General features: G+C 32.1%; 1 protein-coding gene across 3 annotated transcripts in view; it reads right to left on the reverse strand.

Annotated features, from left to right (window-relative positions):
- Positions 1-17,958, reverse strand: part of LOC144839459 (lysosomal cholesterol signaling protein-like) — a 32,750-nt gene extending 14,792 nt beyond the window's left edge. The window contains exons 1-11 of one of the 3 annotated variants that reach the window (XM_078694820.1): positions 17,918-17,958; positions 16,496-16,918; positions 14,807-15,197; positions 8,605-8,773; positions 7,888-8,043; positions 7,197-7,280; positions 5,648-5,856; positions 5,284-5,374; positions 4,371-4,542; positions 3,743-4,026; positions 2,874-3,034 (exon numbers count right to left, since the gene is read on the reverse strand). In XM_078694820.1, coding sequence (XP_078550946.1) covers positions 2,874-3,034; positions 3,743-4,026; positions 4,371-4,542; positions 5,284-5,374; positions 5,648-5,856; positions 7,197-7,280; positions 7,888-8,043; positions 8,605-8,773; positions 14,807-15,197; positions 16,496-16,886 — 2,108 coding nt within the window. In that variant the 5' untranslated portion in view covers positions 16,887-16,918; positions 17,918-17,958. Of the gene's footprint in view, positions 1-2,873; positions 3,035-3,742; positions 4,027-4,370; positions 4,543-5,283; positions 5,375-5,647; positions 5,857-7,196; positions 7,281-7,887; positions 8,044-8,604; positions 8,774-14,806; positions 15,198-16,495; positions 16,919-17,371; positions 17,424-17,906 lie in introns of those variants that run through there. The other 2 variants (XM_078694821.1, XM_078694823.1) reach the window with 2 other exon arrangements.
- Between the last annotated feature and the right edge of the window lie 402 nt (positions 17,959-18,360).

Consider the following 18,360-nt stretch of genomic DNA (forward strand, 5'->3'; position numbering starts at 1 on the left):
ACAAGAGGCTACTATAGTCGGCCAGAAATATACAAATATTAAATTAGTTAAACACCAACATAATTGCTTATTAAAAACAAGCATTTGTTCTTTTAATATCAAAGTATTCTATATTATTACAATATAATATTTATACTGTTACTTTTTTGTTATCACTTGTACTAATATATTTCAATATAATCATCATCATCATTGTTATTTAACTCGAACACCTTTTTCCTTCATTGCCACAATGACTTTTGTTTACATGTTTATGGAAAAAAAAGTGTTGGATGCTTTTGCATTATTAGTTTTACCTATAATACCATAATGTTATTGATGATGTGAATGAATTCAAATCCACATGAGGGGTGTACATAATGTATAGTTGTATGTTGTACCTAGTACCAGTGATAAAATTCAGTGTGTGAAAAAGTGCGTACCAGTTTGCGAAATGACCATTGAATACAACCACAACCCGACAACAATGTGATAACCAACAATGGGAAAGCGTTTACATAAAAATACATGCACATATAGACTACAAACCCGCTAACGATATCCCCTGAACGTTGCAGGAATAGTCCACTGAATTGCATCCTTGAGGAGTAAAGTATGTGTTAGGTTTGAAAATTAAAAACATAAAATAGAGATTATAGAGATTTTACTAGGCAGTCTCAGTACTGCTAGCATTAGCAACCTACCAATCAAGGACAGTTAATTTTTTCTTTTGTAAGTCTAACATAATAGACTTGGTTATGACAATGGTTATTACAAAACGTTGGCTGGAGTGTTGTTAAAAATTAACTATTAAACTAGACATGAAACTCGTCACTTTGACGAGTTAGTTATCCGCACAACGACAAACGCCACGTGCACGTCATACGTTGGAATATTGCACACAGATAAAGATTATGGCATTATGACAAGAACTGAAGAATATGATATGCTGTTAGTGCTGAATTCTGTCAATTTGTGTCATATAGTATATACATGCAAAGAGTATAATCTGTATACATATTACATACAGTGTAGAATAGGTGAAATTACGGGACCCGCCATTTATTCCAATTTTTAACATGGCGACGGTATCAAAATGAAACACTTAAATAGCAATTTCTGGAGGAAATTATCTCAGGAACAACATATTAACGTGTAGAAGAAATTTGAATACGTAAAATATAGATGCGCACCCTTTTAAATGTGATGAACTATTACGCAAAATATGAAAATACGACTTTTTTTATTCAACTGGCCATATGATGACGTCACAACATCCGATTGGCAAAATGTTTACATGAATTCGTATCTACAATCCAATAGCTTCCAGAAAACGTTTTAATCGTGATTATCACATTTTATTCTTACGAGCTATTACAGATTAAAATTTACTGTAAAGATGAAATTAATGACCCACGTAATTAAAATTTTTAGGCATGATGACGTCATAAAAATTAAAATATTTTTATCTCATGCTAAAGAAAGTTGATTGACCTACACAATATATAAATTTAGGAGAAAAAGGAATACAGATAAGCGTGATGCGCTCCATTGAATGTGATGAGCAATAACGAAAGAGACAAAAATCCTATATTTTACTTTCGTGTGGCCATACGATGACGTCACAATGTTTTTTTAGCCTTATCGATGCATGATCCGATATCTACAACTCATCAACTTCTAGATTTTGTAATAAAAATAAACGGTTCACGGTTTACTTTAGAAACTATGACTGTTTAAAAAAAGACATAATTTTGACGATTTTTTAAGCTTTTTCATAAAAAACGCGCACGAATTGTCTAATTCAACGTGTTCGTATGGCGTTATTTAAACTGGAAAAGGTCTAAATTGTTTTCAAAATTACTAGGAAAGACTTGAAAAATATAATTCAAGAGAAAAAAATATGTTTTTAACGCTACGTGCGCACCGCGTGCGTAAAAAATTGCGCGCCCGTGGGAATTTTTGACATGCTCAAAATGACAAGAAACGCATAAAAAGTTGATTAGAAATTAATTTTGCGCATTTTGAAATTTTAAATGCGCGTGCGCGCGTAACTTCTTGTGAAACATGCCATTTTTAATCCGTAGAAAGTTTGCCCCTGATATGACTTAAATTTTGTCAAAGTGTCAATACTAAATGACTTTTGGTTTTTAATCTATAATCAATCATTGAAATTCATAAAATTGCGCGTAAGTCGCGTTGCGCAACTATGACGTCATTCAAAAATAGGAGGTGCACAACTTCACGTAAATGCCCATATGTTGTCAAAGTTATGAAATGTTATGTTTACACATTTTAGAGAAACGCGACTCACAAAAAGGAAGGAAGGATCCAAGAATAATACAGAAAAAAAATATTGATCCCATACAATAACAAGGAGTTATCCGCTCTACCAAGCGGATAACTAATTAACTACATCGTTTCTGAAAACATCGGCACCAATCAAATTAAAGTTGTAAACACAGGTAAAAGAATATTTCTATTTTGGGATACCCTATTTTAGCCTTTGGTGTGTAGTGAAACAGAAAGACATTCATACTCACTTCGCACAATTTTTAAATGTTTCTAATTCTATAAACTAAGACTAATGCACTATTCTATGTAACGACAGCAATACTCTATGACTACTAAAAACAAAATTAGCATTTTGTGAAACATTTATTTCAATCTGTTTTAGTAATTATCTGAATTCCACATTTTTTGGGACCAAACAAACAAAACGTCTATGGGGTGTCCCAAAGTATTCTTATATTTCCCTTTGTTTCGTTTTCACAGAGAAATGTGCCCTGAATAGTGGTGTCTAAAAAGAGTGGGTTCTATAGTATTTAGATGAAGAGTATACAAGCTATCTATTTATTACATAACTCCTTTATTTAATGATTTAAAAAACTTACGTTTTAATGAAGGGTATTATAACATACTGCTTATCAAAAGCAAATACTGCTAAAACAAAAAATCCTTGTCCATAGTTAAAGACACTGTCCAGGAATTCCAGTTCTATGTAGATACCAGACTCAGTGTTGTTAAATAGCTTCCACATACAAAGAAACAAACCCTGAAAGTTAAAACAGTGGAACCGTAATTACGTAGCCATAACATCGGCAAGGGTTCGAGGCTCACTCGCTCCATGTTTCTGGTGGTAGAACGAGTCTTCTCGGATAAGGACTATAAACAGTAGGTCCAGTGTACACATCTGGTTCATGTGCACTTTAAAGAACCTAGTAAATCTTTTGAGACGAGTAGGGGGTTACCCTGGTCCGGTGTACTAGTTCACACACAGCCACTGTCACAAACGCATCATAATATACACTGGCCCTCTGGTAGAACAATCTATGACTGAAGAGGCTACCCAGTATAAAGAATAAATAATAATAATAAATATTCTCTACCTTCAACTCAGAAAATTCTGTAATTGTATACTCTCAGATATAAACTGATCATATAAAATATTTATGTTGATCTTTAACAATGAATTGGTCAATTCTTCAGAAGTACCAATTTCAACATTTGAGAAGAAAGGAACTAGAATGATTATGTTAACTTTTGAGTGACCTATATAGCTTAGCAAAGTTCTCAGTTATGAGCAGGCATTCATTTACAGACTATAATCAGGGTTTTGAATCTTTATCAAGAAACTGGTCCATTTTACAAAATGTGGCCTACAAAAAATTCCTATTATACAGCTGAAGAAATGTTATTTGCACCTATTATGTGATTGAGAGCTTTTAAGAATTGTTTAATAAATAGGTACTCAGTTACTTACCAAAACCATGGAGAGAATAAGCAAGAGAAGGAGCACCAGATGACGACCCATCTGGTGAGTGGCAGACTCCGACATGCTCATGAATAGATTAAGATGTCTCCAGTATCTTTTTCGCTGTTGCAAGATACTACGACATTGATCCCGTTGTTGTGGTGAGCATTGCATAGCTCCTGAACACAACTGGATATTCAGGTTCTTATTGCGGTCTTTGCCGATATCTTCTATGTCAATGACTTTTTTTGTTTGGTATGAACTGGTCTTTTCTTGACTTGAATCACTATCATCTAAAAGATTACATGTGTCTTATTTATTACTTTAAAGGATCAATAAATGGAAGCTCAAAAAATAGGATAGATTCCACCAGCCAACAATGTATTTTTCTACAATTTTTTTATAAATTCAGAGTATAGAGGATAGTCTTCTTGTATGCTATCTTTGCTGGCTGCAACGGGTCAAATTCAGTTTTAATCATTATTATTATTATAATATTTACATTTTTAGGTATATGCCTCTTAAGCTATGTCTACACTATCAAACTTTATGAGACAAAAAAAATGTGATGTGCCCATATATAGACACAATGATGTAGTGTAGACAGAGCTTTACAAAACTATAAAAATATAAATACCTTCATCTTCTGAAGATTCAAGTAAATTATCTGATTCAGGATTTCGCACATAAGACTCGCCACGTAGTTGTTCATATTTAGAATTTTGGAATCTATCACGTCGTTGTAGCACCACCAACGGAATAATCGTCAGCGCAATATTCAGTATTAAAAACACTGATGATGTTATCAACTGTTTTAAAACAAAAAAGTATTCAAAATAATTTCTTCAGTGAAATTTCTTTTAATTCAAACACTATATTATTATTATTATTATATTTTTCTGCATGTTCCAACCGCTAATGTAGAAAACAGCAACTAATGTCGGAACAATCGTTAATGTAGAACAATCCACCATGCATGTAGTAACACCTTCAGCTAATGTAGGAACACCACAGATTATGTAGTAAATAAAAATCGATCAACAGTTAATGCAGTTACTATCGCCAGAAAAAGATATATTTTACAAACCTGTCTAAATTTGTGCAAAAGCATCTCTTTACTTCGCTATCATTCTATCGACCTTTCATAAGCGACCGACTTTCAAAAAGTGGCCATCTTATAAGCGAAAAACCTCCCTAAAATGACCATACATTGTAGGCAACGACTCTAATTTGATATATACTACAGAAGCTGTTGGTATTTCTACATTGGCTGGAGGTTTTACTACATTAGTGGTGGTTGTTTACCCATTAGCGGTTGTAACACTGCACACAATTATCAAGATCATACTCTGACCACAATCTGATTAAGATTTGCACCTATAGCGTTGTTCCCACTTGGATGCAACAATGTAGGTGAGTGAGTTGACCAATCACATTTGCAGTTCAGATGATTCATCATGTTGTGATTGGTCAAATTACTTGTTATGCCCTCATACTGCGTTAAGTGGGAATCAAGCTTTAGGTATCATCATCATCATCCTATAGTTTACCTGTGACCTGCCATAACCAAACACAGGTGACAGCATATCATCGTTTAAATTGCTGACACTAATTAAAACTCCAACTACAACCATAGGTACTCTGAAAAAGAAAACACAATAATACTCTTTTTATTTAAATTCATACTATTATTCATTTTACATGCAACTTGTGTTAACACATGACCGTGTGAGTCAGAGTTTTTAACATCACAGTTACATTTTGGTAAAACCATGGTAAAAATAACTGTTTGAAAATATTCAAGTGTGAACAATGGTCAAATTTTCCTTTGACATTGGGTAAAGTTACCATTAGTTAAATTTCAAGTCCATTGTGAACAAGGCTTTAATTTACTTTCTTTTACGCTTTCCTTACCCCCATCCATAGAAGTAAATCCAGAACTTGTTCCGCAGAACAAAGCAGGTACTACGGCATCGCAACATACACAGAGACACGGCTACCATTGCTGTCCAGCACCGAGAGCTAAAGACGCCCACAAGGAACACAGTGTGTTGAATGAGATGTTGCCAATATACACAGTTTTCCCATGACATCATTAGAATATAACCAATACACATTAACATCTATAAAGTAACAGATTAGAAAGTTTTAATTACAATAATCTCTTCATGAACAGCTTCAGGTTTAAAATACAGTACTAGAGATCAGAGAAGGCAGCAAAAAAACAGGAAGTCGAAAGTTATAACGAACTACCTTTACCGCTGACAGTTAAAAATTTACCAATTACATAAGAAATTTTGTTTTAAACACAAGACAGAACTATAAAACAATATTGTATAGGCCTTCTAAAATGTTGCGGTACAAATAAAACATCTAGGGTGATATGAGTAACCGACACAGAGTTTTGGTACAAGAAAATTAAACAATTGTAAATACAAATAAACTATACTTAACATGAAACCAACCTTAAATATTGAAATTGATGGTAAATTCTTTGTCATTTGGTAATAATTTGCTCCCATAATTATTAACTGTACCTAATAGTTTCATCATCTATAAATCTGTACATTTGTAAATCTTGCATGGATACACACATGTGGTATCAAAATTGTACTGTTACAACATTTATAATCCCTTCTCCTCTCTTAGTTTCTAATTGACTATTACTTTAAATCCTACAAGATATTGGCGAATTGTTTACTATTTGTAAACTAAAAATATATCTATTGCGCATTGATGATAGTGTACACAGAGATACTGATATTGAAACAAACACTTGATACTTTCTTTCAAAGATAAGAACTCAAAATTGAATAAATATATAATTTTGGATAAGATACCAATTATGTAATTCAAATTGTGAAACAAATAAAACACTTTACAGATAATATTCAGATAAAAAGCCTACTTTCTTGTTATATAAATAACTTCTGTGTGTTTATCAATCGGATATGGAGTACAGCTGCATAAGATAGTGAGAAGGAGTTTAAAGATTAGACTAAAACTATCTGTCTGTTATTTCAGACAAACGTTTGCGGACACTATTACCCGATTTTTCTAGATAAAAGGCAAACAGGCTAGGAGGATTGACACAAGTGGGTAAAAAAAGGTCAGGAGTCTATGAACTTTCTTTTTCCAATTGGTGTTTGGAATACTCTTTTTGTATGTAAGTGAGCGGTGAGTGGTCAAGCGCTTAAGACAGTGGAACCGTAATACCTTGCCATATCAACCTCGGCAAGGCTTCAAGCCTCACTCGCTCCATGGTTCTGGTGGTAGAACGAGTCTTCTCGGAAAATAAATAAGGTGTAATAAAATAAAATATAAAATAAATAAATAAAAGTGAGTGAGAGAAAAAAATGTGTATCTAATTCAAGCATACTTTAAAAAATGCTGTATATCCAAAATATTTACATTTTTTTTTGTAAAGAAATATAAAGGAATTCAGTTGACCATTTTAACTTACCTGTGCAAAAACTAGATTTGTAGTAAATTGATGTGGAAGTAAAAGATATCGCTTTCCAAGTATATAAATTAAAAGTATCCAACACTATAAAAGACAAAAAAAAATTGAATTTGTTAAATTACAATTTGAAATGTTACTGTTATTATATTGTTTGAACGTTTGCATGGCGAAATCAAATGTTGATATAAAGTTTGCAGTACACCATGTGTATTAGTTCTGAAAAGAACTGTTGAGTTTCTCGACGTTTCGATCAATATGCTTTTATCGTCCTCAGGAGTGAGAATGCAGGAAGTTTCGAGAAACTCAACAGTTCCTTTCAGAACTAATACACGTGGTGTACCGCAAACTTGATATCAACATTACTGTTATTATTGTATATTAGTGGTTCTGTTCTATTGTTTCACAAATCCTCTGTATTATTTACACTACTTTATGCTTTCGGGTAAAAACATAATGAATGAAAATCAAAATCATCATTATATGTTATCTTTATCATTATTAATATTCATCCACATTATTATTACAATGATAATCAACATCAATATATTTTTAATTATAATAATATAATTATCATATCAAAATTATGACCAAATGATGATCAATATTTATCATCATAATTCAGTTTATTAAAATAAAACTAATGGATGGACATTAAATGTATTGCTATATATATTATGAAAGAATAACCTACACAAGATCCAAAACCAATCCAACATATATCATATGAAACAGTCTCCAGGATCATGTTATACATAGTTGGATCCACTACAGGTAGTGTTACCACGGTTGCAGTTATAAACATCAGTGGAGCAGACACAAATGTACCTAACACCATAGTTGTTGCGATCTATTATTACAACATAAAAAAAATGATTATTAGAAATTAGTAGTATTATTATTAACTACTTATCATTAGAAAAATAAAATACATTTGATTGAATGTGGAAAGCATGAGGTCTTAAAACCTTCTATGGACCTATACATAATATTAATTTACAGCCACTAAAGTAGTTTAGAAAACAAAATTGAGATCATAAAGCCTAGAAAAAATAATAACCCTCCCTTTTTCAGTCTACATGCCAATACACAGCTTAGATTATTCTTCTATCTTTTTTTGTCTTCTTCTAATATTGTCAATTGGTTTGTTTGTTATCTTAATATATTTTCTAATGTATATTTATCATTTCTGTAGTTTGGGAGTATTTTTTAAAAATAAATTGAAATTATTTTGAATTTCATTTGTCTAAAGTAAATATAATAAGCAATATCATCATACAATAAATATTTATTTAATTATTTATTCTTTTCAGTGAAAAATAAAAAGAGGAGAGCTATTATTATGGTTTAATGTTTATTTATGTTTTTATGCTTTTTCATATTCAATTGTTACAGCAACTGTTATACTCACAACAGCTGTTGCTACCCCATAATAAGAAGAAAAGATAAAAACAGTCGGGGCTGCTGGAATGGTGGCGTACAGAAAACCATATGTACTTAAATCAGTTGTAAGATTTGCATCATCTCCTCCAGGCTTCATGGCATATACCACCTGCCTTGTTACTAAAGGTAACAAAATTCTAGAATGAAATAATGAAATTAAAAATATATTAAATCCATTTCAATTACTGTATTTAGAAAAATATTTATAACAAACTAGAATTTAATTCGTCACTTTGACGAATTATAGGTGATCATTTTTATAATTTTATTGAAATTAATTTTTTTAAAACATGCACGTACGTTAACATACGATCGGAAAATGTCATCCTATTATAGTGCTGAGTTGTGCCTATTATATGCCATATACAATATGTACAGTATATACTGTATATCTAATATACAGTGTAGCATAGGTGAAATTACGGGACACATATCATGTTCTAATTTTTTGGTATGATGGAATTATCAAAATAAACTTGAAGTTGACAATTTCGAAAGATAATGAATTGAGCAAATAAATATAAGAATTGGAAGAGAATGTGGCACGTAGAAGCGCAATGCGCGCTCTTTGAAATGTGTATAACTTTGACTAAAGAAATTTAAAAACTACATTTTAACTTCAACTGGCCATATGATAACATCAAAATATCTGATTGGCTTATTTTTTATATGAATTCATATCTACATTTCATCAGCTTTCATAACAAATTATAATCATCATGTTCACCTTTAACTCTGAAGAGCTGTGAGATGTTCAAATATACGCTGAAGGTGAAATTACACGACCTACGTTATTCAAGTTTTTAGCGTGATGACGTGATTAAAATTAAAATGTTGACAACTTAAGAGAAAGATAATTAATTGAGCAATCATATACTAAAATTTGAGCAAAAATCGGGCACAAAATAACCGAGATGCGCACTTTTGAATGTGATAATCTATGACGAAAGAGAAAAAAACCTAATTTTTAAATTCAAGTGGCCATTTGATGACGCCACAACATTTTGTACGTGAAATGTGTACATGAATTCATATCTACAACTCAATGGCTTCCAGAATAAGTTAAAAAAACTGGGGGTCATCTTGCATTCTGAAGAGTTATTTTTATTTTTAAAAAAGGCCTATTTTTCACCATTTTCAGCACTTTGATGAAATTAATGTGCGCATTTTGTCATTTTTAACCTGCTCGTATAGCGTTATTTTAAGTCGGAACGGACTCAAATTTGGTAAATGTACTACGGATGGTGGGTAGAATGCGATTTGTACAAAAAAATTGTATTGTTTACGCTTTTTAAGTATCGCGCGCGCAAAAACGTGTTTTTGCGTAGTAATTTTTTTAAACACGCAAATGGCCTAATTCATGCTCTAAATTGATCAAAGCTTAATTTCAAGCTTTTTTAATTTTTAACGCGCAATTTCACATGCATGACCTTGAAACATGCAAGTTTTTATTTGCTTATATTTTTACCCTTGACCTGAAGTTTACGTGTAGTGAATTTGATTGATATGTGATAAAGAGTTATGGAGATATGATTGATAGTGTGATTTCACAAAATCGCGTATTAATGACGTCACGGTTGAGTGATCACACTGAAAAGCTTATTATGGTTAAGTTAAAGTATTTAAAAGACATTGTGAAAAATTTGTGATCATTGACATTTAACTTTTTGAGATAATTGTTACACAAATTTGTACAGAGAGAAATAAATAATAAGAATAAGAAGAACTAGAATTTAATTCGTCACTTTGACGAATTATAGGTGATCATTTTTATAAATTTATTGACATTAATATTGTTTAAACATGCACGTATGTTAACATACAATCGGAAAATGTTGATGTATGCCATCCTATTATATGCTTATAGTGCTTAGTTGTGCCTATTATATGTCATATCACATTATGTACAGTATACTGTATATCTATATATAGTGTAGCATTGGTGAAATTACGGACACACATCATGTTCTAAGTTTTTGGCACTGATGACATTATCAAAATAAACTTGTGGATACCAATATCGAAAGATAATGAATTGAGCAATAAAATATAACAATTGGAAGAAAATTTGACATGTAGAAGGGCGGTGCGCGCTCTTTAAAAATTGTATAACTTTGACGAAAGAGACGAAAAAACTACTTTTTAACTTCAACTGGCCATATGATAACGTCACAACATCCAATAAGCTTAATTTTTAAATAAATTCATATCTACATTTTACCAGCTCTCATAATAAGTTACAAACATCAAGGTCAACTTTAATTCAGAAGAACTATACGTTATTCAAATATACGTTGTAGGTGAAATTACGTAACCACCGTTATTCAAATTTTAAGACATGATGACACCATCAAAATGAAAATATTGGCAACTCATAAGTAACATAATTGGTTGAGGTAGAATATATTAAAAATTTTAAAAAAATCGATCACAGATAAGCGAGTTGCGCTCTGTTGAATATGGTGGTATATGACAAAAGGGGAAAAAACCCTATTTTAAAAATTCATGTGGCCAAATGATGACATCATACCATTTTGTACGTCTAATGGGTATATACATTTATATCTACAACTCATTAACTTCTATAATAAGTTTAAAAAAATGGGGGTCATCTTCCATTCTGAAGAGTTATATTCATTTTAAAAACGCCTTATTTTTTACCATTTTTAGCACTTTTGTACAATTAATGTGCGCATTTTGTCATTTTTAACGTGCTCGTTTAGCGTTATTTTAAGTCGGAATGGACTCAAATTTAGTGAATGTACTAAGGAAGATGAGTAGAATGCAATTTGTACAAAACAATTTTGTTTTTTACGCTTCCTATGTACGCACGCGCAAAAACGTGTTTTTGCGCAGTAATTTTTTGAAACACGCAAATGGCCTAATTCATGCTCTAAATTGATCAAAACTTAATTTTGAGCGTTTTAAATTTTTAACGCACGATTTCACGCGCATGACCCTACGTGCGCGTGTGTATTTATTTGCTAATATTTTTACCCTTGACCTGAAGTTTACGTTTAGTGAATTTCATTAATATGTGATGATGAATTATGGAGATATGATTGATAATGTGATTTCGCAAAATGGCGTATAAATGGCGTCACGGATGAGTGATCACGCTGAAAAGCTTATTATGGCTAAGTTAAAGTATTTAAAAGACATTGTGAAATTTTAGTAATCATTGACATTAAACTTTTTGAGATATTTGTTACACAAAAAGTGTACAGAAAGAATAAAAAGAAAAAAAATAAACTAGAATTTAATTCGTCACTTTGACGAATTATAGGTGATCATTTTTATAAATTTATTGACATTAATATTTTTTAAACATGCACGTATGTTAACATACGATCGGAAAATGTAGATGTATGCCATCTTATTATACGCTTATAGTGCTTAGTTGTGCCTATTATATGCCATATACATTATGTACAGTATATACTGTATATCTATATACAGTGTAGCATTGGTGAAATTACGGACACACATCATGTTCTAAGTTTTTGGCACTGATGACATTATCAAAATAAACTTGTGGATACCAATATCGAAAGATAATGAATTGAGCAATAAAATATAACAATTGGAAGACAATTTGGCACGTAGAAGTGCGGTGCGCGCTCTTTAAAATGTGTATAACTTTGACGAAAGAGATGAAAAAACTACTTTTTAACTTCAACTGGCCATATGGTAACTTCATAACATTCGATAGGCTTAATTTTTATATGCATTCATATCTACATTTCACCAGCTCTCATAATTAGTTATAAACATCAAAGTCAACTTTAATTCAGAAGAGCTGTAAGGTATTCAACTATACGTTGTAGGTGAAATTACGCAACCCCCGTTATTCAAATTTTAAGATGTGATGACGTCATTGAAATGAAAATATTGGCAACTCATGAGTAACATAATTGGTTGAGGTAGAATATATTAAAAATTTTAAAAAAATCGAGCACAGATAAGCGAGTTACGCTCTGTTGAATATGGTGGTCTATGACAAAATGGGAAAAAACCCTATTTTAAAAATTCATGTGGCCAAATGATGACGTCATACCATTTTGTACGTCTAATAGGTATATACATTTATATCTACAACTCATTAACTTCCATAATAAGTTAAAAAAAATGGAGTCATCTTCCATTCTGAAGAGTTATATTCATTTTAAAAAGGCCTTATTTTTTACCATTTTTAGCACTTTTGTACAATTAATGTGCGCATTTTGTCATTTTTAACGTGCTCGTATAGCGTTATTTTAAGTCTGAATGGACTCAAATTTAGTGAATGTACTAAGGAAGATGAGTAGAATGCAATTTGTACAAAAAAATTGTATTTTTTACGCATTCTATGTACGCACGCGCAAAAACGTGTTTTTGCGCAGTAATTTTTTGAAACACGCAAATGGCCTGATTCATGCTCTAAATTGATCAAAACTTAATTTTGGGCTTTTTACATTTTTAACGCGCGATTTCACGCGCATGACCTTGAAACGCGCAAGTTTTTATTTTCTAATATTTTTACCTTGACCTGAAGTTTACTTGTAGTGAATTTCATTAATATGTGATAATGAATAGTAAAGATATGATTGATATTGTGATTTCACAAAATGGCGTATAAATGACGTCACGGATGAGTGATCACGCTGAAAAGCTTATTATGTCTAAGTTAAAGTATTTGAAAGACATTGTGTAATTTTTGTGATCATTGCCATTCAACTTTTTGAGATATTTGTTACACAAAATGTGTACAGAAAGAATAAAAATAAAAAAAAAAATAAATAAAGATTTCATACAATAACAATAGGTGATCATTTTATTCTAAATGATCACCTAATAAAGATTTTATACAATAACAATAGGTGATCATTTTATTCTAAATGATCACCTAATAAAGATTTGATACAATAACAATAGGTGATCATTTTATTCTAAATGATCACCTAATAAAGAATATCCAATTTGCTGACTATACTGTTTTGATCTTATACTGCTATCTCTCGACCAGGAAATGGTACGCAAGAAAAACATGACTCATTGTGTATGACGTCACCAGTTTGATCGATCGTGTTTTCAGGCCAATAAATCAAACGCTGGTTCTCGTCGGATGAATCGTGAACAAAATTTAACTGTAGTTTTTGTGCCCAGGTTTTCAATGACATGCCACCCTGTTACCAAAGTCAGTACTGTCATAGAGATATTATACAGATATTGCCTGCTTAGAGGTGAAATATAAGATTTGACATCCCCGAGGGAATGATATTATGTTCGAGGGAATATATATATCCCGAAGCGGCAGCTGAGGGATATATAATTCCTCGAGAACATAATATCATCCCGAGGGGATGTTAAATCTTATATTTTACCGATATAAAAGGCGATATCTGTTATATTATATAGCCAAGAACAAGTCTGCTGGGTTGGGTGAAGCTAGGCTAGGCCTCCTATTCTATAGTATTTGTATTGTATGTAAACAAGCCTCCTGCCTAGACACCTTACCTTGCGAAGAATAATATACAGATAATTACGAATTAATGATTCCTTGGCAATAAAATATTCACTTAGGCCTATAGGTCGTTTAAATTAACAGAAGAATTTCCATCAATAAGCCTATTAATAATAATATTATAATCAGGTAAGCCGAATAAACAATTCATCGTCTTCTCTTCGAGTAGCCGAATCACCGGATGTTCAGCGCGTACTAGTTACTAGGTTACTACCGTGAGTATTGACCAATCACAAACGGTGTTTCATCACATTTAGGGAGGACTAATAACAAATGAGGGCGCTATGTATGCATAGTTTAAATAGTTTAGATGATTAATTTCTTCAAGCAAGCTGCGTGGCGCAGCGATAGAAGCGTTGTCTTGCGATGGAGTGACAATTCCACCCAGGTTCAAGATCCAGTAGATGACTTTTGATTATTTATCGGCGAACGCGAGTGTTGCCACACGAAAATTACACAGTCAATATCATCGAACTCGAGAATGTATATGTTTAATGACAGGGGACACGATAATTACGCGAAAATTAATCGGTCAATATCATCGTTCTCGAGGATATATACGATTTACGATCCTCGCAGCGGTAGTCATGTGATGCAGTTTCAACCAATCACGTTCACGTATTTACATAGGCTATGTAATATAACTAAATAGTTTAATATAACTTACAATTTAGCTGCGATTAATAAAGTTGGCGTAACAAAGAAAAAGCCAGTATCCTGTCGAATCTTTCCCACCATGTTTAGGCCGAGGAAAAAGAGAGCTGTCGCCGAAAAGGACGCACTTAACGTCTCCAGTATAGGCTTAATCAAACTCGGAACAGTTTGGCTAAAGACGTAGTTGCAGATGAGTCCTATCAACACCATTAGTACTACTGGATTGGATACAATGCCTTTGATCACTTTCAATATGACAGAACCACATGGCGTTGATGTGCCTCGATTTTTCTGTATCTCTAGGCAAATGAAGCCGATTGGGTTGAGAAGAACGAGTGAAATCGGAGCGAACAGGTACAAGTATGGAATGAATTCAGGATGACAATTTTGATACAAGGCAACAACTGAAAAAAAAAATAGGAATATTGAAGAAATTTCATTTAATGTTATTTCACAACACAGGGAATTTTAAAAACTTAAATGGTACTACAACAACTATATGGTGCATCATCAAATCATATAACAATTTCTATAATTTATTATTATAGTTTTATTACCTCATTAATATTATACTATCTAAATGTCAACATACTAATAGAATTATAGTTCAAAGTTTCCACAAAAGCAAACAGTAATGGTTACTGTACATGAAAATGGAGCAACAAATACAATCACAAAATGGACATGTTTCAATTCCATACAATATTTGATTGAAAGAAATACATAAACCACACTTTTAATATTTAAGTAATTATTTCTTGGCTTTAATATAATTTAATCAATATAGCCGAAGATGTCCTAACTTGTACAATACTTCATTTTTGCTGACAACACATTTTGAGAGTTTACTTTATTGACAAACCAGCCTATAAGGTACACAAAATACAGAACAAGCACTTTGTTTGGTTCTTAAGTTATGTTACAAAAGATATGCTTTGTCATACCATCAATATATTGACTATGAGAGGTTGCAGGTTCAAATCCCCATGTAATGCCTTTAATTTTTTTATTTAAACATTTTCACACACTATCCAACAGCAAACACATGACTAACCAATTATAGAATGGGAAATGCATGCTTTTTAAACCAAGTCTCATTTGAGGCTTAAGACCAATTTACACAGACGAGCAGAAATGGTAAACAGAAAACAAAATATAGAATCTATGTTATTTCTTATGACCATTTACACAAAACGCAGAGCGATTAAGCGGCAATGCATTCAGGATAGATACAGATTCTATGTGGGATAAGCTACATGGTTTTCTACATTGCAGCTTGTCTGTATAAATTGGCCTTAAAGCGTGGTTCCCACTAGAACACAACTCAGCGACGTATCGACGCAAAGTGATGTATTACGTAATTACAAGTGGCAACCGACGACACAACAGTGCTGCAAACATCGTAGGCAAACACAATGATTGGAAGAGCATTTTCTTACGTTGCGTAGATTGCTTACGTTGTGTCGCTAGTGAGAACCAAGCCTTATATTGACATATTTTATTACTCATAAAAAAAATGTTTGGTAAAGCTTGGTTCCTACTTGGAACGTAACACAATGTGACTTGACCAATCACAAGTAACATTTTGGCTGGGTGATTAATCGCATCTGTGTGCATTCAAGTGGAAACCAAGCTTAACCAAAAATAGCAGCAGCATAACAACCACCTAGCCACAGTGATTATGAATACAAAATGTACTTACTAATTGGATAGCCGAGTGCAAAGTCATTACTCTGTGTACTGGCAATCGCATATATTCCAGCCAAACCAATGTCATGTTTACGTCCAAGAATCACAGTAAATATAAACACTAATAAATATACTATAATTTTCGATACAAATATGGCTGCCCAGAAAAGCCAGTTAACTTTGGCAAAGTCCAGCTCCACCATAGATTTGAGTAGTAAGGCTGGCAAGGCGAAATACGTGACAAAAGTGCCGAGGCCATTTGCATGTGTATTGTTTAACAGTTTGACACGGCCAGACACGTAGCCCAACAGAATAATAGAAAAGCATTGAACAATGGCAGGATACAGATTGTTAAATGTCTGTCCTAAAGGGTTGTCAGCATGTTGAACACTTCTGTTCAACATTTTAGCAAAATGTTACCTCTGAAGAAAAAAAAGTATAAATACTGTAAAAAATTTTATAAAAAAGATAAATAAATATAATAAATAAAAAAGTCTAGCTGGTTAGCAAGTTTTACCACTGGTTTATATAACGAACCTTACCTATATCAGGAACTACTGTATTATTTCTGTAAATGATAATATGGTTCAAAATATGTTTTAAAATAAATTGAGAAATTGTTCAGATGTTTTGCTGACGTAATTTTTGTACTTTATAATAAGTACATTGAGAATACTTGCGAAAGAATTCGCAAGTGATTCTAAGGTGGGACTCAAACACACAACGTCCAGATCACTAGCATAGTGTTCATACTCTGTACCTCTAGACCAAAATATCACACCCTGAGACAAAGCTACTCTATAATACTGTAGTTACAAACAATTACAAAAATAAATTGAAACATTTAATACCCTATTCTGACATGGTCAGTACATTGAAAACACTTTACCAGTAGAAATTATTATGGTACTATTCTATTATTCTTTCAAGCTCAGCTCAACAGTATTAACACAAAAGCAATTACTGTACAAATAAAGCCAGACATTTGTGCTGATTTACAGGCACCCAGTCAAAATAAAAACTGCCCATACATACACTTCCCATTTTTACATTTTAAAGCTTACTACAATACTCATATATTCAGACTAACACTTTGTCTACACTATCAACTAGTTTGACAAAAAAAGTGTGATGTGCCCAAATATGGTAGTGATATGACATCATCATGTCAATATATGGGCACATCACAATTTTGTGTCACATAATGTTTGATAGTGTAGACAGAGCTTAATGTCATTTAAATATCGTTGGCTGTCCCCACAAGACAAAAAAAAATATACTGCTATTGGCAACAAAATTGGGCAGGGCAGCGAAAGAATGACACATGAAATTTGTGGATATTTGAATAAATAAATACAAAATAAAAACATCTGATGCCACGGCATTAACTATATAAATAAAAAAAAGATAACGTACAAACTTACAATTCCGTCAGGTATTGTTTTTGGCAGTGGTCTGGTTAGCACAATTAGAAATCTGAAAAAAAATGTAAAGTATGTAAATTTTGCTAAAATAGTTGTTGATGAAATTTTAGACTGTACAGCGTAATGATGTAAATTATTGCCAAGGAAAATAACACAGTTGAGCACTAGTTTTTTTTTTATTAAAAACATTTTAATGTATGGACATTTTTTAATATGGTGATATTCTCATAAACACATTTTATAAAACAGCTTTATATCTAAATTCACATTAACATAACAATAACAAAAGTATCTAAAACATGTAAATCAATCACACAAAATATGAATACAGCTTGTTATACACTCAGTAATTATATAATATTGGAAAGATACAACTAGGCCTATATGTCTGTAACATTATGTCAGTTTTACAACAAAACATCTTTGTTTATTATAGACCTTTATAAATAAACTT

The sequence above is a fragment of the Antedon bifida genome, chromosome 4, assembly GCF_963402885.1.
Source record: "Antedon bifida chromosome 4, ecAntBifi1.1, whole genome shotgun sequence".
NCBI lineage: Eukaryota > Metazoa > Echinodermata > Crinoidea > Comatulida > Antedonidae > Antedon > Antedon bifida.